The following is a 26,585-nucleotide window of genomic DNA, read 5'->3' as shown; positions in this document are numbered from 1 at the left end:
ATTAAAAACAAAGTTAATTTACAGTAAAAAGTGTGAAACATACAGATTTAAACAAAAAATTGTATACCAGTCAATTTTTGGTGATTCTAGGATAGAAACTCTTACAGCCCATTCTGCACTAGTCTGTTGAACCTGCTCTGATGTAGGCATGAAGTAAAACTTTCTCTGGATACTTTTCTATATTTTTTATGCTCTTGCTGTGGGCATTTGCATCTTCATTGCTTGGGAGTGTTGTGCTGCTTGGTGCTCAGAAGTCATAATCTTCTCTGATGGCATAATTGGGTAGCATGGGAATTATCATGATTTGACTTCAACTATTAAAAGAACTAGAACACAAAACTGTGATTGTGTTTCATATTTGCTTCTCTGTGATGAGAAATTGAGCTCAAATGTCTAAAATTGACATTTTATTGGTGCTTTTCTTAAATACCAGTGATCTGACACTGGAAAAAGTATTCCTCCAGGGTATGGTAGGTGTGAAACACTTCTTTGATAGATATGATTCTACTAAGATGATTAAGGGGGTGGAACATCTCCCTTATGAGGAAAGGCTGAGGGAGCTGGGTCTCTTTAGTCTGGAGAAAAGGAGACTGAGGGGTGACCTCATCAATGTTTTCAAATATGTAAGGGGTGAGTGTCAAGGAGAAGGAGTTAGGCTTTTCTCAGTGGTGACCAGTGATAGGACAAGGGGTAATGGGTGTAAATTGGAGCATAGGAGGTTCAAATTGAATATCTGGAAAAATTTTTTTCCTGTAAGGGTGACAGAGCCCTGGAACAGGCTGCCCAGGGGGGTCGTGGAGTCTCCTTCACTGGAGACATTCAAAACCCGCCTGGACACGTTCCTATGTGAGGTACTCTAGGTGGCCCTGCTCTGGCAGGGCAGATGATCTTTCGAGGTCCCTTCCAACCCCTATGATTCTATGATTCTATGATTCAATGAGGAATTCAGAAACATTTCTGATCAACCCAAAGACCATGCTTTGAGTTTCCTGACAATTCAGGAATCTTAATTAGGAGGAAGTCTGTACAAAAAATTGATCGTTGGGGTACTCTGAAAAGCATACTCTGTATATCTCATGGTTGGTGGTAAAATAGGTTTAGAAACTTTTTTCCTCGTTATAGTGAATATTTAAAGCATTTGTTCATAGTTACAGAGAAGTATAATTTCAATCTTGTAAGAAAATTAGGAATGGAAAACACTTCAGAAGATGAGAACAAAAATATTAAATTTCCCCTCAAGATATTGAGAATAAGAGCATTTCTGATTTATGTGGAGTATTTCTGATTTATGTGGCGAAGATAGCTCATTTCACTTTTTGAATATGTGGTGCATATCACCACCAATCTTCTTTCATTTGCAAACCAGGGAATGTATTTCTGCAACTGATTCTGCTGTTGTGTATGGTAGTGAGTTTATTTTCATCAGATACTTCAAAGCCTTTACTTTTTAGGTCAGGAAAGCATGCTTTTCCTAAGGCTTTGAAGTTTTAAATAATCAAAACGAATATAATTTGACTAAAATTAATTACTAATGCAAAGCAGTGGTACTGATGGCTAGCACACTGAGAAAAGCAGAAATTGAACCTGAGAATTCATATTCTTGTTTCCTTTGCCCAAGCAAAGGCTCTGAAAATTGATCCAGAAGAAGTTTCTGGATGCACACTTGCTTCTTGGGCACATGTGGGTGTTTAGTAAATGTTTGTAATCCTGTTTTATTTAGATGAAGTTTGGTTAAAGGGTGCAAAACAAAACCCAAAAGTTTTACAGATGTTTCCTGAAGTGGGTGGGGAGGCATTTTTCCTACCTAGTGCAAAACTGCCCCTGGAGTGGACTAGAAGCTTTGTGCTTGGGTAGGCTGCTTTCCTTTCCTGCTTGTTATGTGACCCTTGGCATGTTGTTCAAAATCGAGAGGTTTCTGCATAATGTCACAGAATAAGGAGCCTGCCATTTTTTTTGGCTGCCTTTTCAGAAGCTGCTAATGATTCACTGAATGCTTGTGGGGTTGGAGCACACTCAGCTCTGCTCGGGCAGCCTTTAATTGGGAAGCAGAAGGCATCAGAGAATTTCTCGGTGTCAAAAGTGTGCTGTCACTTAATTTGCAGCAGTTTCTGTTTTCATGTTTGCATGTGCACAGAGATCTCCATTCCCTGAGCAGAGGTGCAGGATGCAGGCAGTCAGAAACGTGGCTGTGTCCTGCTTCATTTAGAGGTCAGTCTGCAGCAGCCTGACTGAAACAACTGCTGAACAACAGGCTGGCAAGGTTTGGGAAATGGAGAAATAAGGTCAGGGTCTTAATGCTTAAGAGGATGTTCTTTCCACCATCTTCTTTTTGGCTTTTGAGGACTGCAGCCTTCACAAAGCCATATCTGCAGACCCCCAGGAAGAGCATCCAGGTGGTGGCTGCTGGGATCTGCCTTGCAGTGCCCAAGGATGTGGGCTGAGATTCTGGTTTTCTGAGATAAGGAGAATAAGGATGACAGGAGAAGCTCGAGTCTGCCCCCCTGCATGTTCGTGGAGCTTAGTGGGTGGAAGAGTGTATTTACAGAATAGCTGTCAAAATCCCTGTGTGTAACCAAAGTGTAAATAAGTCTACAAAGTGTAGTCATTACTGGAGACTTTAAATCTGCAATATGTGAAGGACTTGCTTCGAGTTCATTCCTGTCTCTGCTTCCTTGCATGAGGAGTAAACAGAAGGATAAATCAGAAAGCTGAGTTTATAAATGTGATTTAAAGGCACATTGGAACACATTGGAACAGAACTGTGTGGTTTCTTTTTTTTTTTTTTTTTTTTTTTTTTTCTTGAGCTAATAACCCAACTGAGTTCTGCAGTGTAAGAACATGCTGTACCAGTTCCAGGGGAATGCAGAGGTTAAGCTTGGGATCAATCAGTTTGCAATCAGACTGCTGAGAAAAGGACAAGGAGGAGTACAAGATAAAATCAAAAGAACATAGTAGGACACAAAGGTATAGAGGGAAACGTTCAGGAACCCTTGAAGTAAAAAGGTTTCATGCAGCTGACAACTAGCAGGAACATTCAGGAGAACTATTAAGGGAAGCATTATGGTTTTGTCAAAATAACAGTTCAGGATTTTCAACCCCACTTCAATCCTGACTACTTTTTCTGAGAGACTGGCAAAGCTTTATATAATCCTTCCCATTTGTCTGCAAAAAATATCCAAGATCTAGTTGAGATGCTTCTAAAACTTTGTGGTTTTCATGTGCATATTGCTGTTACTTTGGTAGAATGGAAAAGTTTCTGAATAGATGCTGTTCCAATTTTGTATGCAATCTCTATGGGTTTGTAAATGAAAGTTTCAGAATTGTGAATGATATGTGAAGGAGCTTGGTGCTATCTTCTTGAATCCTCTTCAGTTTTGGTAGCATTTCTTAAAGTGCAGAAAAATTTATACTGGCTTGTATTTGAGTCACTGCAGAAAGATTTAGAAGATGACTTTTAATCAAAGAGATAAATAAAGCAAAGAAAGTCTCGGCAGTACCCAGCCATTTTGGGACTGATGGATGAACTCTTGATATCCCTCTTTCCCAGCAAAGGGATTTCACTTTTGAGAGAGGAAACAAAAAACTGAATCATAAATAAAAACTGTGTGGAAGCATCATTATATGTTTCCAAACAGAATATTGACTAATATCTCTGTTCAGTTGAATATATTTTTTTGGTGGCAGGAAATGTTGGTTAAAGGGTGGAAGAGGTAAATCCTCCTGAATATTTCATATCTTTATTAATTAATTAATTTTGAGGTAGTGAGTAGTAAATGAAATGCCCCCAGTCATGATGACATTTAAGTTTTAGTCTTGAAAAGAGATCTCAAAGAGAGCCACATGTTTTTAGACCTTACCAAATGGAGAGTTCATCCAGTAAGTGAGTTTTGGGAAGGTTCACTCCCTTCAGTGGGTAAATTAAGAGAGTGAGGGAGCTATAAATGGTTTCTGCAGGACCTTGCCACTTTGAGCTGTCCTGTATTACACATAAATGTCATGGCTTTCTCACTCTGACTCCAAGTGCACCCTGCTGCAGTCTCTTGTGCCTGACTTTTGTATTTTCTCCTTCAAAAGAAGAAGAAGCCTGGCTTATATGGTTGTATCAGGTAGGGAGTATTTTATAGGTGTTTATTTGATATCAATTGCTGTTCATTTCTATGATATTACTGTAATAAAACTTCTTTGGCAAGACCTGAAATTTGAAGGAGAAAGCAATACTGTTTCTCATTTATATTGTGTATGAATAAATGATTACAAATTGACAGATATTGCTTGTAGTGATTCTTTTATTGAGTGAAAAACCAATTTCTATTTCCTTCTTAATTTAGGAACTTAAAATTCTTATGAGGTGAAAAGAGAAACCAGTCACACCTCCAACACAAGCAAAGAGAAATTACGAGTTAGAAGCTGCTTTTGTTTTCCAGGCCATGTTGCACTGCATTAAGTCTACATTTGTATGTTTTTTTATTAAACTATTCCTATGGATAGGCTAGAATTTATTAGTAACAACCAAAAGGTACAATGGGTGGAAGGGTGCAATATACCACGTTCTTCATTGTCCCTAATCTGAGTCCTTCAACCTCTGTCTTGGTGAGCTCAGCAGAGCTGGTGTTTTATCTCAGTTTCTTGAAGAGCCTCTACCTGCTGGAGAAAACATGTCAGCATGTTCTCAGTACAGCCTGGACCTCTTCAAAGGTTTCTAATGCACTGACACTTGTATATCAGATGGAGATGTTCACTCACCTGTCTGCAGGAGGGTCAAATCCCTGGCTGTACCTTCCCATGCACAGATGCAAAGGTTGCTGCTGCAGCAGTAGGTTTTTAGGGCCATACAGTTCTGAAAACCTGTGCCTTTTCCAGAAAGCTCATCCTGAGGATTCATTCACTCCCAGGCTTTTATTATTCCTTTAAATAGTGTACAATATATTATGGCTTAATTTGGTCTGAAACAATTCAACCACCTTTTATAAAGCTTTATGGAACTCATCAATACTGCCAGTATGTCTGTCTAGTAAGGGTTCAGTAAATTAGCATAATCATTAAACAAACAAATTCTCATTCTGTTAGTAATTTGTGACTGCCTGTTTCTCAGCAGACAAGTGATGTCAACTGGCATTTATTAGTTTTTAGCATGCTTTGTTATCTCCACGTAGGTAATCTTGTTCATATCCTTGCTTTATTATGTTGCATTAGGCTAATCGCTGCTGCCTTCCCACAGAAGTAGTTTCTCTTCACAACAAAGGATGAGACAACTAAACATTCCTAGTTAAAATAGCTTCCTTTTCTAAAACTGACATATTACTTGTTCAGGAAAGCTCTTCCCTTTATTTCTTTGATGTTTGTCACCATCTTGATGTTTCCTGCTGTGATGCACTGTGATTCCTGCCTTCCTAGCTCTGTTTTGCAGTGGCTCCTATTAAAAGAACCTTGTAACATCACAGGAGAGATTTGGCTTTTGCTTGAATTGTGTGAAAGTCTTCAGGGGGAGATTTAACTTAAGTGCTTGTCTTGATTGTGTAAACTAGAATTCAAATGGTGACAAAAGCACCTTATATAGCAACAAAAAAATAAAATCATTTGACTCTTTTAAACTGTGGACTTCTGAACTATTTCTTTTCTGGAGTGTTAGGGTTCTTTGCAAGTTAAGAATTATATAGCTGGGTAAAGGTCTGTCAGCATGTATGGAGGAGTTGGGGAGGTCTAACCTGGAGCCAGCTTTGGTTGGGAAACTGGGGTGTAACCAAGTTTCCTGGATTTTGTGGAAGCACATGGGGAGCAACTGGTTGCTTACTCAAATGTGCCTCTATTTAAATGTCCCTAAACTACCTATAGATCCAGCTGATACACTGCTCCTTCATGACTTGAGGGTGGATTTGTGTTTTCAGAGGCTTCAGAATGCTCAGTTTTGAATAAGTTAATTTGAATTAACTGAAAAACAATATTAAGGCAAGAGCAGACAAAGATTTCCCAAAATAAGACTTAGCTTCAGGCTTTTCTATCAAGATCTTCTCCCTCACCATAATGGGTAGATTTCCAGTAATGTGCACTTCTGAGCAGAAATGGTTGCCTGTTTCACTCTTGAAATTTTTAAAGTTTGCATACTTAAACAAAACAGAGGCTTTCCAAGCTTTTGGCCATGCTTTCAACTGTTTGGGTAATTCTTGTAAACATTTTAACAGTAGAACTCCTAATGATGTTTAATCAGGCCTCCAATTTATCTATTTTTATTTTTTTTTCTGTGCATCCAAGAATCATTTAATTGTTTAGCACAGGCATTTTGTTTCAGAGTCAGATAGCTGTTAGGAATAGTAATAATTTATCCACCAGAAGAGGCTGTTTTGCTTTAGTAAACAATGATGTGGGGGCATATTTCATGTTTGGGTTGGTTTAGTGTTTGGTTTTTGTTGGGTTTTTTTTATTTCAATTTGATAGTTACATAAACCTTCAGAGTTGCAGCAAGAGATCTCACTCATTCTGAGAAGTGAGTATACAGCTCAGTAGCATAAAGCAGTGAATTGCCCCTCCAGTTTATTGATCAAGATGTCATAGCCTTTAAAGAACTAGGAAATGTGGTCTTTTTTTCTTCCATTCTCTGAGACACACTGCGTTTTACTGCTCAAGAAATTTCTTAGAGTGTGTTTTAAGTGATAAATTTGGAACTAAAAGGCCTAACTGGAGTTTGTGTTGCCTTTGCTTTAGTTCAGGTAAAGTGAATTCCAATTTATAAGAATTAATAATGGAGCTTAAAAGGTCTTCAAGTGTATCACTGGAAGACTTTAAAATAAAAATACTTGTGTTTAAGGCCAGGATTTCTTATAGTATTTTGAGTAAAATGATAACAAGAAATAAGCAAATCCTCACCTTTTTTTTTTATTTTTATTTTACACAAAAGTCTAGAAACCAGGTTTGTCAGAAAAATACTTGGCTCACAGAGCCAAATTTATCCTTTATGGATATATCACAGAGGTCTAGACTGAAGTCAAAATGCACCTCCCTCCCATGCTGTATCCAGTCTAAAGTGAGCAGTTAGGGATGTTGATGGAAGGTGGTTTCCTCTGTGGCTTTTAAATAGGATCTTCTGGATGCTAACTCCTGCTTTGGAAGATTAAATTCATTGCTTTGTGGTAGCCAACAGGATGGTACTTGGGGAGAATATTTGCTCTCTTGTTTTTCATAATGTACTCATATGTAAGTGGCATTAATAGTGTTTGGAGAGATGGGCATATGTGGTTTGACTTAATATGTCAGACCTTGGTAACTCCTCAGTCTTGCCTTGAGTCTTCCCATTTTCTTTTGTGCTAGAAAAACTTATTTTTATACAGAACAAAGTGTAGTAACCTCTGTATGTTTGCTTTTCCTGGCTTACATTTGTGATAAAACCTTTTCTGTTTGGAGTTGTGCCTTTTTTAATACATTTCTTCCTTGTCAAACTAGCTCTGCAGGTACCTATCCTTTAAGTCAGCATTGCCAGCAAACTAAAATAAGTGTTTTAGTTTGTTTTCAGTGGCCTATGTGGTATATTTCAAGTATATGACCTAATAAAATGTGCTTGCACTCGGGGTGGTTTATAGGAAGGTAGTTGTATTTCTGATGGCTCCTTTTTGATAGGAACTTCTTCTACAGCTTTGTCAATTACAGCAGCTGTTTGTCAATAAAGATAATAAAGGTTTACTTCTCCCATTGATGAATGGGATGCAGTTTCATTACTGTCATCTTTGTGTATCTATTTTCTTTCATATACGCCTGGAATTGGATTACAGGTCAGAGCACACAAATTGAATCAAATGGAATGCTGGAGAATGTGGTGGGTAAGCAAATAGATTATTTTTTTTTTAGATAAGATGGACTAAACACATTTCCTTTTTATTTTGGCTCTGGGATGCTTCTAAAGGCCTAGAGTTTTTCTACCCAGACAACTTACAGTACATATCAGCAGTTAACAGTTACACTATATTCCATATTTATATATACATTTGACATATAATGTATAGATTATTTGCATTGGTAGGGCTGTTTTACACCAGCACAGGATCTGTTAGCATAGTTACAGCTACTTTACTTCAGTGGAGCAACAGAAGAGAAGGGGAAAAAAGTGGTGTGCATTTCTTGACCACCTCCACTGTCAAGTGCTTTTAAGAGATCTTTGTTTCCTGAGGTTAATGCTGGCTTCCATTCATCCTCTGAATGAAAACAGGATGGTGCATGGCACTGAAGTGTCTTCCTTTTAACAGCTGAGCAATAAAATGCATTTAGCTGGATTAATGTAAATTAATATAAATTAAAGCTGCTCAGACTATACAGCTGTGTCAGAGGATGTTCAGTTATCCCAGAGATTTGCTTAGTGATTGTTTTCTTGTTGTTAGCTTTATTTTCTTTAATTGTACTGATGATCACTGGATTTTCTTTCCCTAGCTGGAATTATTTGACATTTTCCACAAGGACAGACTTGAGCTGAAGAGGCTTGAGAAGAGAAAGAAGTATTTAAGGTTAGGGTTTTGGGGATTGTTTTTCAGTTAAGCTGTCTAAATGGGAACACTGAACTTGAGATGGCAATATACTTAGTCAATGTGGATGCTTTGCCAGAGCAGTTCATGTGGAATTAAGCATGAAATTGCACTAAGTTTCTGAAATTCATTCATGTCTTCTCAAAAGGTCTTGGTTGCAATAGAGACAATAATTTGACTCTCTGGTTGTTTGTCAAACGTGACCTTTTAGTTTTCCTTTTTTGACAGTTTCTTTATACACTTGCTACGGAAGAGAGTGAAGCAATTAATTCATGTTTAAAGAAAATCTGTGGTGCTCAACAAGTTGGAGTTCTACAGATAGGCACTGAGGTCTGCCTGCAAGTGCTGCTCTCCAGCCCTTGTTGCTATTTTCAAAAATTAATTTTTGGAAGAACATTACAGCAGTTGGTAATCCTGCTGCCTAAAAACCTTCCCAATTCAGACTGCAATTTTTCTCCTGTGAGATGCTTCCAAAAATCACTGTTGGTTTGGTTTTTACATGAATTTATTTCATCCTGGTGTCTTCTGCTTGTTTATTCATTAAAGCTTCTCTGTCTTACCTGCTCCAGTGTGGCATTTGGGACCTGCTACATCCATGTCCATGTCCAGTTCTGGGCCCCTCAGTTCAGGAAGGAGATTGAGGTCCTGGAGCAGGTCCAAAGGAGGGCGACTAGGCTGGTGAAGGGATCCAGCAAAAGTCCTGTGAGGTGAGGCTGAGGGAGCTGGGGGTGTTCAGCCTGGAGAAGAGGAGGCTCAGGGGAGACCTCATCACTCTCTACAACTCCCTGAAAGGAGGTTGAAGCCGGGGGGGGTTGGGCTCTTTTGCCAGGTGACTTTCAACAAGACAAGAGGGCACGGTCTCAAGTTGTGCCAGGGGAGGTTTAGGTTGGATATTAGAAAGAATTTCTTTATGGAGAGGGTGATCAGACATTGGAATGGGCTGCCCAGGGAAGTAGTGGATTCTCTGTGTCTGGAGATATTTCAAAAGAGACTGGATGTGGCACTCAGTGCCATGGTCTAGCAACCGCAACGGTGGTTCAAGGGTTGGACTTGATGATCTCTGAGGTCCCTTCCAACCCAGCCAATTCTATGATTCTATGTTCTACAGCCCTATTTAAGTGAAATCATTGGTCTTGGATTCAACCTGGTTTTAGCAGGGAGGCCAAAGAGTAAAAAAAAAAAATTCTGCTGAGCTGATACCTCAGCATATATATAGGCTCAGATAAGAAATAATTAGGAGTCTGGTTTAATGAAGTTTGCATTGCTGATGATGCTGTTGTTTTGTGGTTATGTGGAAATTTCCAAGCAGAGTTTTGTGGAAGTAGTTAACATGCAGTTTGCAAACTTCTAGGTGAAAATATTGACAATTTCTCCTGGTTTTGTGTGTGTTTGTATGTTGTCAAAAGGAAGCACTCAAAAGATACCTCCTGGGTCATCTGAAAGATGTTGCACATCAGAGTAGTTAATGCTGCATAAATAAGGACAAAGATGTTTCTTTGGTGCTGTGTTTTCTAAATATTTTATTTTACTTATATGGAAGCAGATTTCTGCTATAAAATGTGCTTGTAGTTCCACTCCTCTTTAACTATATTGTTATTGTTTAGCCCATTTTATTAAGATAATGAAAAGCATTTTTTATTGCCACGTGGCTGCTCAAGAACTGGCAAACTGAGTAATGGAAGAAGAATGTAACTACTCTCCAAATACATTATTTGTCATTGAACCTTAGCATTTTCTTTTAAAAAACAACCAAACAGAAAGTTGATAAAGAAGAGATTTTGCAGGTTACATGAGCAGAGTTGTTGTTTTTTCCAGCAGTAGTCAATAAAGCAGTGGTACAGTTATGCACCATTATCAAATTAACATTGTCAAATGGAGAGATTTGGCTGCTGGATGAGTGTCCCACTCATTTTCATGATGCTGTAGGTATGCAGTTGGATCAAGCATGATATCAAGTTACTTAAAGTAGTAACTTTGAACAGAAAGCTCATTCAGATCAAAACATGCAATTGCTTGTAACCTATTTCTGAAATCATAGAATCATAGAATTGGCTGGGTTGGAAGGGACCTCAGAGATCATCGAGTCCAACCCATGACCAGTCCATCACCAGTCTGTGTGTTTTTGGACAATATGAGTATGATTCTGACTGGTAGTGAAAATCTTCTGGGAAAGAGAAGCACAGCTGAACCCCAACCATATGAATTTTCTGCTTTTGGAAAATGCCAAATAATTCTAGGCAGCAGGAGAGAATCCAGTGGGAAAGTTGTACTTGATTAAATAATTCTTCCCTCATCCCACCTCATGTTACTGTTCAGTTGAGGCCTTTTGTTCCACTTACTTGAGTTTTGGGATTTTTGAGGCTGCTGTCAGGCTCTAAGGAAATGTTATGAGTTGTAATAGAGTCCTGTTTAACTATATTAATCTCTTTAATAAACACTTAGTTTAGAATTTTAATCTTCAGAATTATCGTATTAGGAAGGATTTAATTCCCCTTTAGCACTTTATTATGATAAATAATAAATATTATAGAAAGATGGATATGTTACTAGTGATGTTTTCCATAGTTTTATGTACTGATTTATTCTTAAAGGTTATTTGTGATTAAAAATAAAGAAAAAAACCTCTTTCAACCTATCTGGCATATCTGAATCTCAAATAAGGGCTACTCTCCATCTACAATGTGTATATCAATGCACAACACACATAAAGAGCTCATATGAAAGTTATTCTTGTTGTAATATAAGGTCTGTTGGAAGAATTCAGCAGAGCCATGAATGATATTTATTTTAGCCTTTTAGTCAGAACTTGCTTTCAGAAGACTAAATCCTTTAGCTTGAGTTTTTTCTTTATTCCATTCCATGCAAACTTATTGTCTGAGTTTTCATTTAGGCTCACTGGTGTGATCTTAAGGTTTGTTTCTTTTGTTTTGTTATAGAAAGTAGCTAACATGCTAGGAAATAAAATGCCACTTAAAAAAAAAAAAACAGTTTAGAAAGATAGAAAGATGTATTTAAACCTACACCCTATTTTGGGCTGCTCAGGGCTTGGCAGATGTTAATATTCAGGTTAAAGTGTATTTACAGTAATGGGAGTGTAAGTTTAGCAAGATTTTTTTCAAAGTTTTTTTGTAGTTAGAAAAAATCTCTTAACACAGAAAAATGCAACCAGTGGAAAACTTTCTAGTTCTTGCTTCTCATCTTCTGGAGATGAAACAAAAGATGTCACACGGGGAGTCAGTTTTTACTAAAGTCTGCAATCTGATTTCCAGTCTCTTCTTCAGATGCTTCAGTGACAGAAAGTACTTGTACATCAGTGCTGCCTTGCAATAAAAGACAGATAAAACACAGAAATATTTTAAATTTTTGGAATGAAGAGTGCTTCAACCCTAGACAAAGCTGTGTGCAGAGATCTGAGAGCTGTGTGGTGTCTTCCAGCATGATTTTCTGACTGGTATGTGGGGAGAAGAGATAAAAGTATTCAAGCAGAGAATAAGCTGGGAATAGAGGGTGGAGGGAATCAATAATGAGTGGAAGGACTTTAAATGCTGCCTCTGCTTTCCTGCACTTCTCTCCTGCCCCTTTCAGCTTGACATGATTTTTCCTCATGGTAATTTACAACTTAATCCTCATCTTTCAGAAGAGAGAGGAGCACACGGGTGAATCCAGCAGTGCTGTGTAGTGCTGCTGAGAGCAAGTTAATTGTTGACAAGAGCAGTGCTGTAGAATGGGAAAATAATTAATATAAAGGATGCTGGATTATTATGTTCTGTGCTGGTAGTGTCTTCCTAGTAAGTCTGGAGGGGAAAGGATGGATTCTGTCTGCCCATAGAAGAGCAGGTGTGGGAAATAGTTTTCTTTCCAAACTTTGGAAGACTCTTGCCTAGTCTGTCCTTTGTGCAGTAGCACTGCTATGGTCAGTCTCACTTGTCTCTCATTTGTGGCTGTAGAATGTGTGAAAATTTATAATACCCAAGAAACTTTGGCAATTTAAAGCCCATCTTACTCATCAACACTTGGTATAAAAGTATTTCTTATGATTTGGAACTTATCTGGCAAGGATTTTTCAAGGTTCTTGTACTAATAGATTCTTTTATTGCTATCCCATTTAAATTGTTCAGGTATATATTCAAGCAAAACATTTTTGAGGTGGCAATTAATTCAGAGAATCATCTGTTAACTCACATTTCTAACATCTCGTGGCCACTTCTTTTGTGTGCCTGAAGCCTAAAATGCATAAGTTTGCAGCTGGTTTGATATTTCAAGATGGTCTTGAAAGAGTAGTTGTCTTCATAGGTTCAAAGCTTCTACTTCATTTCATCTCTTGCAACCACTTTATTTTGCCTGCTCTTTTCAAGACATATGGTGTGTATCCTGCAAGTGCTTTAAAGCAAGTTTTTCATGTTCCTTGCTCTTCAGAGCTTCTAATACAGACTTTGACACAGTTGGTTTCTAAATATATTGTACTACAGCACACAGTGGCATGTTGTACTAATTCATTTTATGGAGTAGTTTGTTCACAACCTGGAGTTTGTCTTCTGTGGAAAGTGTTGATTGAAAGTCTTCAGCTGGCACTCAATAAGATGGTCTCTCTTTAGGATCACATAACACAGGAGTGGGAAAAAATGTCTGTGCTTCCTAACATCATGTGTCTGAGCTTTGCTTTTCTGTGCCAGCAGTTCTTGGCCAGATCTTCATTTCACCACCCTTAGGACTGCTTTGACAGCTCTTTCAAACGAGTTATACTCTTATTTCCTATCTGTGTTCCTTGGATGTATCTGATTCATAATTTATAAAGGAAATATCACCATAATATCTGTATATTAATTGCTTAATTTGTATGAGAGAACAGACCTATGCCCATATGCTTATCTGTGGATGCACTGTATCTGGATCTAATCTGATTTTTAACATCTCAGCAATGATTTGAAGTTTCCCCATGGATCATTCTGAGGAATATTTTCAAGTTGTAAAGGTGATTTATAGCGAAAGCTTCTGTAGCATCCCAGGAGGGTGGCTGGGAACAGCTTCTCGGAGAGTCCTGTTGGAGCTGTTAGGTTTCCTGTATTCATTAACCAGTCTGGAGCCAGAGATACCACTGGAGGGATGCACACCAGATGGGTGGCACTGGAGATGACCTTTCTTTAGCAAACAAAGAGAGTTTCATTTGCTTGTCATGCTGTCATCTCTGTTCCATTAGGTGTATTATTAGGTGGTGACCTGTTGCAGTCCATATTATTTAAGAGAGTCCTTAAAGCCTTGCTGGTTTGAGCTGGCACTGGAGATATCTGTTGAAACACTCAGTTGTGTTGCAAATTCTTTACCTGTTTAATTCCTCCCCAACCAAAAAATGGGAAAACAAGTTGTGTTGAAAGAGACATTTGGCAACAGCAACCAAAGTCTGCCCCAGAACTGTGAGCCTTGTGTAGCTTTAAAAAAAAATAAATCCATAGCTTTCCGAGTGCTTTATATGCACAAATGCTAAGAAAATGCACTTAGGTAAATCAATATGTATTTTAGCTTTCCTCTGAATGAGTGTTATTTACCTGCTGGCTGTAGATAAGAGTAAGGCTGAAGAGCACTGTTGGCTGTCTCATGAACTGTGTTTAATGAGCATTATGTTATTTTCCCCTCTCGTTTTTCTAGGCTGTTCAATTAACCCCCAGACGATGGCTGAACCTCCAGGAGTACCAAAGCAAAAAACTAATGGCAGACCATGGGGTTACAGTTCAGAGATTCTTTGTAGCTGATTCTGCAAATGATGCCCTGGAGGCTGCTCAGAGACTGAGTAAGTTGACTGATAATGGGAGGAATCTGCTTTACCAGAGAGTAATCTGGAAAATAAATTGTATTCTAATAACTTGTACACAACCTTCAAATTGATAATTATTGAAAAGTTTTGATATAAGTGGCCAGACCAGAAACAGATGCTTAATTTCATATGAGAACAACAGTTTAGAACACTGATATTGCTTTATAACATTATTTCTAAAATGTTTTATATCTAGCATGCAAGATAAAGTCTAATTAATGTTATTTATGTCATTTTGAATAACTCAACATTCAGAGTGACTTAATGGCTTCAGAGGAAAGTTATGTGTTGTTGTATAATTGATGGAACTTATGGAATTTCAGTAACCAAAGTTGCCTAAACAGTTTTCAAGTAAAAATTTGCTCTATTAAAAGGAAAGAAAAAGTTGTAGATTTCCCTTTTGTTAAGATATTCAGAACTTAGTTGGGCACAAAAGGAAAAAGGAAAGGCATTAAATTATGTTTGGCACCCAATTCTAACTCTGAAAGAAATGTTCTACTTTAAGTTAATAGCAGTTTGAATAGTTTCTTCTTTTAATTTAGCTTTTTTTCATATATCATACATCAAAATGCCAAAGGACAGACATCATTGTAGTCTGTGTAGTGACAGGAAGGGGTTTTTTAATTATGTTTTACATAATACACAAGTATCTTGATTAAATGCATTTTAGTTTTGTACACTGGAAAGCAAATTAACACAACTTATATCAAAGGTTTCATCAGAGCTCAGGTTGCTGAACAGGATTAGCACAGTGCCTAGCTAAATCTCTGACTTTATTAAAGGTGATGCTTTTTTCAGTAAACAAAACCTTCTAATATCAACCAGTGTATTTGAAACAAACCCATGAAATGCTCCTGTTATGGTCATTTGGCAGGGCAAACTGAAAAAGGGTGGTAAAAAGCAATGTTCATAGAATTGGAGGGTTTCCTTATGTCTGCAGGTCTGAGAAAATCAAGAAATACTCACTGTGGCAGGTTTTTCACAGCTCTTAAACTCTCCTCTTTGTGATTGAACTCATTAATGAATCAGCCCATCCAATAACTTACTGGTTTTGATCCCTATAACTACCTGCAGAAATAAATTACTCCATTAAAGGCAGTGAACCTTTTCTGGTTTCTGTTGCCAGATTTATTTGGAATAACCTCTGTAGCTTGCTTGCTTTTGCACATCAGAGAAACATAAAAAAGCCTGTTGAAATTTAAATAAACAAAAAAATATGAAGCCAAATTACTTGCTAATCAAACTTTATCAAATAAATTGTGTACATTTTAAGTAGGTTGGCTTGTTAACTCTTCAAAATATTATCAGTCAGTGATGCTTTTCTTCATCCCTTACTATGCAACTGCATTCGAGCATGCTGCATTACTGGATATTAGAGAATTGTGCTTTATCATGTGGAAGTTATTTCATGTTGAAGTGATTGACACACTCCATTAATCCACTAAATAATTAACAACATCCTTGTAATATTTCTGATAGTGTGCTATCCTTGTGCTTTCAACATGCACTTTGAAAACTAAGTAAGCACCTCGAAGACAAGTTTTGCAACAGTGGTCATTGTTGTTTCAAAATTTCATTAGGTTTATCTTCTTTATGATCCTTCAGACTAGTGTTATCTCTGTCACTCAGGTTTATCTGCACAAGTTGATATGAGCTGCCATCTTCTGAATATGCAGCCACACAAAGTAAGGAGTTATAGACAAAACCAAAAAAAAGTTATTTTACAGGAGGCACCAAATATTGCCCCCAAAATAACCAAAGGCAGCTTTGGAATCATCCTGGTAGACAAGCTTTGTGCAGTAAAAGATGGTGAATGGAGAGGCTCTGCTCAAATATCTGGTGGTTTATGTACTGTATGCCCCATTGCAGCTGTCTTTCAGCTTCTGCAAGCAAGAAAGGATGCTTGGCAGTATATTTTTAAGAAAAAAGTTGAATAAAGTTATCAAAACGTGAAAGTCAAACGTGTATTTTTCTTGTGAAACGAGGTTCTTTCTCTAGACCTGTTATCATTAATTTTCTTTAATAATCCTATAGCATTACATCACTCCTATGGGTTTGTGTGCTTGATGAGGAGCTGCAGATAAAGGGATAGAAATTCCTGACTTGGAAGTCTTTACAAAGTGAGATATTCACAAATTAATTTTGCAATTTCACTAAATATTACAGGCTTGACAGGGATTTCTGTGCTGCTGTAATGTCTGTGCTCACCTATTTTTTCCTGTTGTTGGTTTTCCTGTTGATGCAATGGAAAGAGATGGGATTAAACAAGATTTGCTGTTGTCTTTGCTTGTCAGGAAGGTGTTAATGCATGTGTTCTTGAAAAGGTTTTCCTTTATCCAGGATCAGCAGTTTTGTTATAGTTTGCTCATTTCCTCTGTTGCTCTCCCTGCTTTTATTATTATATACACTGAATATTAATTTTCTCAGAAAGATTCTATAACTTACCAGCAGCACAAAAGGCAGTCTGCAAAGAATTTTTAATGGAATTAAAGCATTGGATTTTTTTTCCTCCAAGATAAGAATGGCAGATGTGAAGAAAATTCAAATGACATCACTAATATTGACTTCAAAAGAAGTTGTATACCATAGGGAAAGCAGAATTAGGCCCTGAAGAATTCACTGCCTTTTACATGCTAAGCAGTTTTGAGGTGTAACTTGTAGACAAGGTGATATTTACAGAAAAACCAAGAAATTCAGTGACAAAGGAGTTTTCTGTTTCATATTATGATTCTCAGATTTTTCAAGAGAGGAAAGAAAAAGATGTTGTGCTCTTTTGTACAACACTACAGCATTGCTTGATCTGCCATCTGAGGAAACACAACCTGTAAACAAGTTCTTACAGTTCTACTGCAGCTATTAAACAGAACAAAGTGAAGTATTTGGGAGCTGAGTTTTATGCCTGAAATGTAAGATCATCTGGCTGCTCCTGCTTTAACTCCCAAGTCTTCTGATCTGATTCTCACTGCAGCAGTAAATTAAAGGTTTGTTTAGCCAGAGTAGGCATTTCCTTTTTTGCAATTTTTTTTTTTCTCATGCTCTAGTAACAATATAAGGAAATAATTCCTGATGCTTAGGATGTGTGTATTTTCACTGCTGGGCATCATTTCAGGGTCCATCATTTTCTCCAGGCTTCTCCAGCAGCAGTCCCAAGGTCTGCATCAGCACATGCTCTGTTCTTTCTGTTCTCCCTGATGGAGAAGTTTTTAAGGGCACCATCATTTTAGTCTAGTAGGTGAACAAAGCTGAGGGGGATTATAATTATGCTGGAGGGTGTTACTATGGGCTGACAATTGGCTCTTTGAATCAGTGGAGAACTTAGAGAAGTGGCTAAAACTGCTGACAGTCCTAAATGGCTGCTAGAAGCTTGGCATGTGTTTCTTTTTTCTGATTTTTAACAAAAGCAATAGAGTGCTGCCCATTGCCACTTAGTTTTTCATTACATTTAGGAATCAGTCAGGTGTAGTGTTCACACTCCATCACAGAGAAATGCAATTGAATTGAGTGCAAGGCTTTTTATTCACTATTCTTTAAAAAAAAATGTATAACAAAATATAGTCTCTGCATCTCCTGTTTGTATTGCCTTATGCATGAGGGAACTCATAAAATTTGGCTTAGGACTAAAGGCATGGCTTTTATATCAGGTTGGAGAGGTAAACATGTATTTTATAAAGAACAGAAGAGGTTTATTGAAGCCTCTTTCCATTAGGTCATTTATCTGTCACCTGTTATTTACTGTTTTATAGAATATTGAAAGAGTTCTCAGGCATGTGATCACCACTCTCCTTCCTAGCTCAGCCTCCTGAGTTTTTTCCCCTTGGCTTTGTTTAATTGAGCTGGAAGGCTGCATTTTAGATTCCTCATCTGAAAGTTCTTCTCTCCAAAACAAGTTGGGAAAACCACATGAAAGCAGAGTATGCTTAAAAGGGCTCGAAATTTTATCTTTAGCTTGGTAATTCTCTTTTTGTAGAGATTATGAAGAAATTGTTGGTGATAACCTTGTCTGTGTTTAATCAAAGCTTTTATGTTAGGAAAAATGAAACTGATCCTTGACTCTGTTTCTGAGGATATTATGAATGTGTATTTAGGATTTAGGGAGAGCTTTTTTATGCAAATCCTGTACAGACCACCCCTCCATTAAAGTTACCTTTAAGTAAATGAATTTACTCCTTAATCTTTGAGTTTGTTGGCTACTTATCTGTTTGTTTGTTTGTTTGGGTTTTTTTTTACTGTCATCATCTGCTTTGGTTACGTTTCTTGAGTCCCTTTCTTTTCTCTGTCAGGATAAGTAAGAGACAAAAATTGCCTCCAGCATTTTTGTGATTTCCACATTTCTTTCCATTTTATAGTTCACCATGTTGTAATAAATTTTCCCCTTTGCATAATGAGTTATTTCTCAAAAAAACCCCTGTGTACTTCTTGGATTATGCTTCTCTGCATCTGTTGAAAAACCATGTGTAGCTGGAATAGCATTTCATGGGGCTGTATGCAAAGATCTTACTCACTGTTAAGGAACAACTCTCCCCTAAGTCCTCTTATTTTCTCTGACAGCTTTTATTAAAGTTCTTTATACTTAAATTACAGCTTTTTGAAACTATCCTTTCAGGCAAAATAATGCTATAAGTTATTGACTAACATGATTCTATTCTCAAAGGGGTAAGCATGTAGAAAGCAACCTTTTAAATTATTAGAAAACTCGTGGTGGATGAGCTGTCTTTGGATCACATTCAGCAGGAGCATTTCTCTGTTCTCTTTAGCAGGTTTTCAGTTAATGGTTTCTGCCTTTGTCTGAGTGCTGAAAGCTAAGACTAGAGGGAATATTCATTTTCCATATTTCTCCATAATAGCAAATACCTGCAAGAGTCAGGGAAAAAACAAGTGGTAAATATTCTTCTTACTCCCAGTCTTCATAGACACCTCTTGAATGCATCCATTTCATCTGCTATCATCTCTGGTTTTAATCTCTTTTTGCTCCTTGTCCAGCTCTCTTTTCCTTAGAGTCCTTTCCTCTGTATCTCTTATTTCTTCCTAATGCCATCTTCCACCTTCTGAGTTCTGACTGAGAAATACCTTTGTCTTTTTTGTGCTAAAAAGTCACTTGAATCTTACCCTACTGAGAAGTATTTACCAGTTGTGTCCAGCTAAAATCCACTCTGTTTGTGTGCACTCTTTTTTCCTTGATGAAGGCTTTGCTTAGACACCATTTCCTTGACATTACAGTCACAGAAATGAATGTGTCTGTGTATGGTCAGAAAACAAATAATGGGTGCTGACATTTCTTGTAATATTTTTTTCTGTATTTGTCAATTTTGTAATGGCCTGATTTTTGGAAAGAATTTCTGAATTTCATTACTGTGCTAATGATTTTTAAAATCTATTTCTGAAAATAATAAACCAGAGTAAAAGTTCTGGAGGCAACACCTTATGTTACTGCTGTTTAAAATAATTTCTTTCCTGAGAAGCTTGATAATCAATAGATCTGTGACCAATTAATTTACTTACCCATCTACTGGATAAAAAAATCAGTTGTGGGATATCAGGGGAGTTAGGAAAGGTGTTAAAGGGTTATATTCACAGATACTTGATTTACTAAGGGTTTTGTATAGAAAATAGTGGGAAGTTTGCTGTGGTATAGATGTAGTGTAAGGCTGGAGGATACTGCCTATTTGTTAGTAACTCTTTTCATGTGCCCTGTTCATTTGCTCTCAGGTTGCTTTTAGGTGCTTTGACTTAATCTGGCTTGGAAGCTAAAGCCCACAAATAAGGTGGAATTAAGTTTTCCATTTGAGGCTTTCATACACAATGTGTGTTTTCACTGCTGTGTAGCAGGACCTCTCACCCTGGACATGAGCCTTAAAATACCCCTTCTTTCTCCTCCTTTGTGTTTTGTTTGCTTGGGTTTGCATCTCCTTGTTCTCCCTCCTCTTGGCTCCCTTCCATCCTCTGGGCTTTGTGCTCAGAACCTTATTTCCCAGAGGCTGCTGAGAAGTGGCAAGATATTAAGCAGAGCAGGATTTAAGCAGTGCATTATCCTTGGCAAACTCTGCCAGGGGTCTCTCTCTTCCCTGTGTGCCTCATTCCCTCTCTTCAGCTTCCCAATTTTTTTCCCTAGAAGCTCTGGGCACCTGCATGAAAACCAGGCAGCTGCCTAACAGCACAGACATGGGTTGGTAATGGCCACATGTGCTGCATCCTGCAAGCCAGAAAAAAAAGCCCTAAAAAAGCTTCCAGCTTGCCTAACAGGGATGTTGAGTTTTATTCTTTCTGAAACAAAGCTAATAAAAGATTTTGTCAGAACTCACCACTTGGGTGTTGTGTTGTTTCAAGATGGGCATTTGTATTTCAAGATAAATTACAAATTGTTGCTTTTTTAATACTTCAGTTATAAAAGTGTTTCATAAAAATGCTTTGAGGGACTCTCAGTCTCACCAGGAATTACAGAAATAGTTAATTTCAAATGCATTGTTATGAAAAAAACCTGTCTGTTTTGTTTTTCTTATCTGTTCCCTTTGTCAGAAAATAACAAGCTGAGTGTAAGTCAGTAAATGCAAGTTTGAGACTGCTTACAATACAACTATTGTATTTTATATTTTAATGGTATTTTATAACCATTCTTCGTCACCAAATGTCTTCATATTCAATAGATTTATAGTAATATGAATAATGGCCAGGGGACTAACAAATCAAAATCTCATTTCAGATGTTTGACACTAATGTTGTGCTGACTTATTGTTTTCTGTGTTGGATTTCTGATCAAATTACCAAAATAGCTGCTTGGAAGTAGCAACACAGAGTAAGAAATACTCTAGAAATGGGGTACTGAATTATATATTTAATGTGTGCCATACAAAGCAGTCATTTACAAATTTCAGCTGTGTTAAATATATTAGTGGGGTTTTGTTTATAGAGGAAGGAGGTGTAAGAAGCCATAGCTCTTGATTCAGGACTTTTAACAGGTGGTATGAAAAAACCCAGCATTTCACAAGGAAGGTACAAGATGACTGCTGATATTTATTCCAGACTTGTCACACTATATTTTAGAGTTCTTCAAGGTAGTTTTGCAGCTGCAAAACAATAACCAGATGCGTAATTGAGAAGCAGCTGCATGAAATTTTCATTGTTTATGCATAAAATCAGAACCATTAGACACGCTTTATGTATAAGGTATGAAACACTGAACAACTTAGTTTTCTCTGCAGTGCCAGCAGCTGTGTAAAGGAGAGAAATCACACCTTCCACACTCTATAGATACCCATCTGCTTCTAAATATTTGGGGGCTGATTACTGAAACAAAATGTCTTTATTTTCTGTGTTTCTGGTTTTTCTTGTTTGTTACTCTGCCTTGTGTTGGGATGTATGTGGTAAAGCATTTACTTTGGCATTAATTTGACAAACCCTGTTGTAAAAATTCACTTGTGACTCGAAGTAGGAAATTTTTTCATATCACCTGTATTTACTGCTGGTTTAATCTGAATGCCTCAGCGTATCCCCTTCTGAGAAAGATGTTGGGTCCTGATGGAAGATAAATGAGTTGTCCTTTTTTTTTAAGCTCCTGCCAACACTGACTCTATGTTTCTCAAGCCAGATCCAATTCCAGGTTCTTTGTTTGATATGAACTACATCAGTATTGAAAAAAATACTGACTTGTTTGTACATTAACTTAGTTGGCCCTTGTGTTTTAAAAACTATATGGAACTATAAGGTGTAAAATAGTGTAAAATATTGCCTAAAAGTTATGTGACACTTTCACCTGAGAAATCTTCTCTTATTTCCTGTGAAGTCTGAATGATTTATTTACTCAAAATAAATCCATGTGTTGATAGATACTCTAGCTTAGCATGTTTTTGGTTTCAAATACTGCAGATATGGGATTTAACTTGTGATGGAAAAAAAATCAGGTTGACATCTGGCTACTTGATCTTTTTCCTCCCTGGGCTCCATTCCTATGGCTGTATTGGTGTGGTCATTGGGATGCTTGTGATCAGAAGAATTGCACCTCTTTTCTTTACATGATATAAACCTGCAGAAGGAAGCATGTTTTAGCTATTCATATTGAAATCTTGTTTATTAGTTTAGGCATTTGAAATGAGATGACAAAGCTTCTGAGATTGATGGGTCTGCACTCTGTAGTGTTGCATCTTCTATGCAATCAGCCTGTCAGTGTGTAATCCTTCTAAAAGGGTGTCAGAAATGTAATTGACACTTATGCCTGTAAAATGTGGGCTGTGGGTTTGGTTTTTTCTAAAAGCCTTTAATGGGATTACTAGTAGCAAAATCATGTTGAATTAAAATAGTAGAAAAACACAGATCAGAATCATGACAGCCTGGAGTTGAAGATAGTTTGTAGTGTGTCCCTTTTTTGTAGGGTCTCTTAGGTCCTTTTAAGCAAAACTCTTCCATATTGTCAATAAATTGACAGTAATTTCTTTGAAGAAATATATAATCTGTTCCCTACTTCACACTGTGGATATTTTTATGCTTCAAACTGTTTTTATTTGAGGCTGCAGTTTCATCTGGAATCAGGGCTAATACAACTTTAGCTTTGGTTACCTTCTCATCAGGGGTAGATGAACAGAGAGAACTTTTCCTTTTGTCCTCTGATGACTGGAACAATAAAGAACAAGAAGAACTGAGCTAAATTTAGAGAGAGAAAAACTGGGAAACTTTACAAATAGTTAAGTTTTGAGTAGTGCCAAGTTTCTTCAAATTAATAGGTAAAGTTACACTGAAAAAACAGCTCTAACTCAGATGATTTTCTTTAGCTGAATTCCAAATTTTCTTCATCTTTTAATATTTCTTTTGTTGAGTTTTGGAGACAACAGTTCTGGTTATTGCCCTCATTTGATACTATGGTGTTTCCTCTGATCTCCACTTGTGTCCCCCAGGTGACCCAGAAATCAGCAGGAACATAATGTTTTTAGATAACCACTTCTGGTATTTAATTCACTTGAGGAAGTTGGAATTTTTTTCATCTGTCAGTGCTTTCTGCTAAATTTGCTACATCTCTTGTCTTCATGGAATAGGTGGGTTGTGGTTGATTTGTAAGGGTATTAGCTTGTACATGTCCTGTAAAAGGACATGGGTTTGGACCAAGCCAGAAATCTTTCATTGCTGGCTTTTCAATTTGTACAAAGTTCAGAGCTCACCCAGCATACAGACTCCATCCTGTGAATCCTCTCCCAGCCTCCTCCAGAGTATGAATTATTCTTACCTGGTATTTTGCAAAGGTTAGGATGACTTACAAGGGTTTGTTTTATCTTTAAAGATGGGGGCAGTTACAAGCTGATATACATCAACAGTTGAGAAGAATGATCATCAGATGTTTTGTTTTGGGGGTACATAATCTCTACTTAAAATTGTAGAGCAGTTTTTGAAGCTGAGGTTGTTCTGACATTTTGTTAATCTGTTACTTCAGATTTGAGAAAGTGCTGTGCATTGAAAATATGAAAATATTTGCAGTTTAAGAAAAGTGAAAGATTTCAACACACTTATGAATATGAAGTGTGTCTTTGTAGCCCTGCTGGGTTCAGCTGGGAGATGCTATCTGACTTCATGCATCACAGGATATTTTACATGAGGCCTTAACCCTTGAGAATGTCATCCCAGAAAACATTTAGTGAGTATCATGCTCTTGTTAGTTCCACAAGTTGACTGTGCCTTTATTGTAAGTGATTTTTGTTTTGTTAAGAAACATCTGAAGCAGACAGTTTTACCTCCATGTGGGATAATCTGCCCCATCCTACAGCTGAAGTCAGTGATGGTTCTTGCATCATTGTGAAGCAGAAAACTTTTCTCTAACCTCCCCTGGGCTTAGTTGAACTGCTCACCTGAGGAAGCTAAATAGCACCAACCTTCAGACTATAAATCTTAAATATATTCATTGTTGTAAATGATTAAGAAGAGCCCCAGGAGTTTTACAGAGAGGGGAAAGGCAGCTGTTAAAAGCTTGTGGATAAATAGTTAACAATATAGAGTCACTAGGAAGGTTCATTTCTGCTCTTCACTTCCCTCTACTCCCTCCCAAGTCTTATCTCTATTCCTCCAGTTACTCATCTGTGTATTTTAGTAGCAGCTTTCCTAATCTTATTGTGTATGAATATTGTGCTCCACTGAAGATTATTGTCATAATAATCCTTATGCTGTGTCTGCATGTCCAGCACCAGCTCTTGTTCTTGTTACCGTAGATAAATCTTTTACACAGTTTTTGTTTTAGCTCATTAAATGTTCAGTGTGGTCGATTCTTCTTTTGGCCTTTCCACATCTTACCATCCGTATAATAGAGTATAATTACTGTATTTTATATATATATAATTACCAGCAGTATAATACAGCTTTTGTATTTTATATGTTGGGATAAAAGTGCAACAAGGAAGACTTGAGGCTGATAACTATATTTTTTACTCTCTTTAGAAAAAAATATTCTTTCTTAAAACATCCCTCCCACCCCTTCCAGTAAATACAGGTGTATGTCTCATGTTGTAAAGTCATCTGCCATTTTAAGGTGGTGATTAACATGTCCTATAAATAACTTGCTTACTTTTATCTTCTGAGAGCTATTCCTATTTGAAGTGCATATGAATATAGTATCCTAGCTATTTCTTTAATCCATAAGAAGCTAAGTTAGATACTTAACAATGCTTTTGTTAAAAAGTTGTTTTATAATTTTGAGATTTAAAAAATTTAATACATTTCCACATTTCATGCTATTGTTTTCTGAAATGAGACTTTGTGTCTTTTATTTAGCTTTGTGTCCATTTTCACAATTTGAATGTCATTTAATCCAATTTATTGCTGTTTTCTTACATTGAATTTTTGACATTTAGTATCCTATAGATAGTTATATGTACACACTGCATTAAGTCTTCCTTCAGAAAACATCAGGCTGATGGAAAAAGGAAGTAAACTCAGGTTACATATGAGAGATTTTTAAGGGCTAAAGTTCAGAGGTAATTTTAACAGGAGTTGCATCTCTCTGATGTTGTCCATATAATGTAATACTTGTCAGTTGTGCAGACAGGAATACAATTAGAAGTTATTCAGTTAATTATACAGTTAACAGCAGGTAGGGCAATTTTAATTATATGTTCTCTTGTCTTTCTATGAATTGTTTTAGCTATTTAGGTCCCTCTTTTGCACTGTACTAGGTAAACTATACAACAAGATAGTTTCTTTGAGTTAACTGTGACTCTTATTTACATAGATATAATTCATACTGTCTCAATAAGAACTGAACTTGACCTCAAAGTGAGAAGCTTGGAGTAGAAGAGATGGCAGAAGCATGAACAAAGAAACATTACTCAAAAATTTTTCCTTTAAAAAAAAAATTGCCCTATTCTACCCAACACTCTGCTAAACTCTGGAAGATTTTTCTGCAGCATAGACAAAAGCAATAATCTACCATAACATTCTTTTCAGCTTTAAATTTATAAATCAGGCAGACAGAATTAAGTGGCTCTGTTCAGGAGCTGAGAAGTGCCTTTTCCAAAGCAGTAAAGCAACTTGCTGACCTTAAGTTAATGAAATATTAACCAGTTCTTAACAGTTGTCAGAGAGAGCATCTGTTTTTGAGGATTCATAGGAGGGGTCACTGGGGTGGTGCTTGGATTGCACACGTATTTGTCACTTAAATAGCAAACTAGCTGAAGCTACAACCCCTCAGCTGCACCAGGCTTATAAAGTTGATGTACAGATAAGATAATTTTTGCTACTGACAAGTTCAGTTCAGATTTAATTCACAGTCCTGCTCATCTGAAGCTGAGAAGCTGTTAAAGGCACTGTTCATGAGGAATCTGAGCACTGGGATGTAGTTCTCACCTGTTTTATCAGTTCCTTTATTGATTCAACAGAGATTCAAAACACTGAATTCAGCTGCACATTCTCTTCCTTTGTGAACACGCTTGCTGCTTATTCCAAGCTTACATTTTTGCCCAGAAAAATTCCCTTTGTATGTAAGTAATTGAGAGAAAGCTCCAAATTCCAGTTTAATAGGAGTGCTTGCTCATGGTGATGTTTAGACTCTGCAGTTTCATTAACATCTATAGAATTCAAGCTGGAAGCATAATGCCTGCCTTCAAAGTCCCCCCAGAGCTCATCTTGCAGGAAGCTTAAATGAAAACAGCTTTGCTGGTTTCAGTATCATATTGAGATGCAACTTTCCCTGAAAATGTTGGCTGCCAACCCAAAAGCTAATGCCTCTCTATTGTTTTTACATTCTTCTTCTAGGCTAATTCAGTGTTAGGAAACCTGAAAAACATGAAGTCTAACTCTAATATATC

At 37.2% G+C, this 26,585-nt stretch overlaps 1 protein-coding gene across 1 annotated transcript in view; it reads left to right on the top strand.

Moving 5' to 3' along the window:
• SUCLG2 (succinate-CoA ligase GDP-forming beta subunit) overlaps positions 1-26,585 on the top strand; it is a 117,568-nt gene that overhangs the window by 10,370 nt on the left and 80,613 nt on the right. The window contains exon 2 of the mRNA XM_030458633.1: positions 14,148-14,289. Coding sequence (XP_030314493.1) covers positions 14,148-14,289 — 142 coding nt within the window. The remainder of the gene's footprint in view (positions 1-14,147; positions 14,290-26,585) is intronic.

This window comes from Calypte anna, chromosome 12 (genome assembly GCF_003957555.1).
Source record: "Calypte anna isolate BGI_N300 chromosome 12, bCalAnn1_v1.p, whole genome shotgun sequence".
NCBI classification, from domain to species: domain Eukaryota; kingdom Metazoa; phylum Chordata; class Aves; order Apodiformes; family Trochilidae; genus Calypte; species Calypte anna.
The sequence above is the reverse complement of the archived record's forward strand: the minus strand, read 5'-3'. Positions and strand labels throughout refer to the sequence as shown.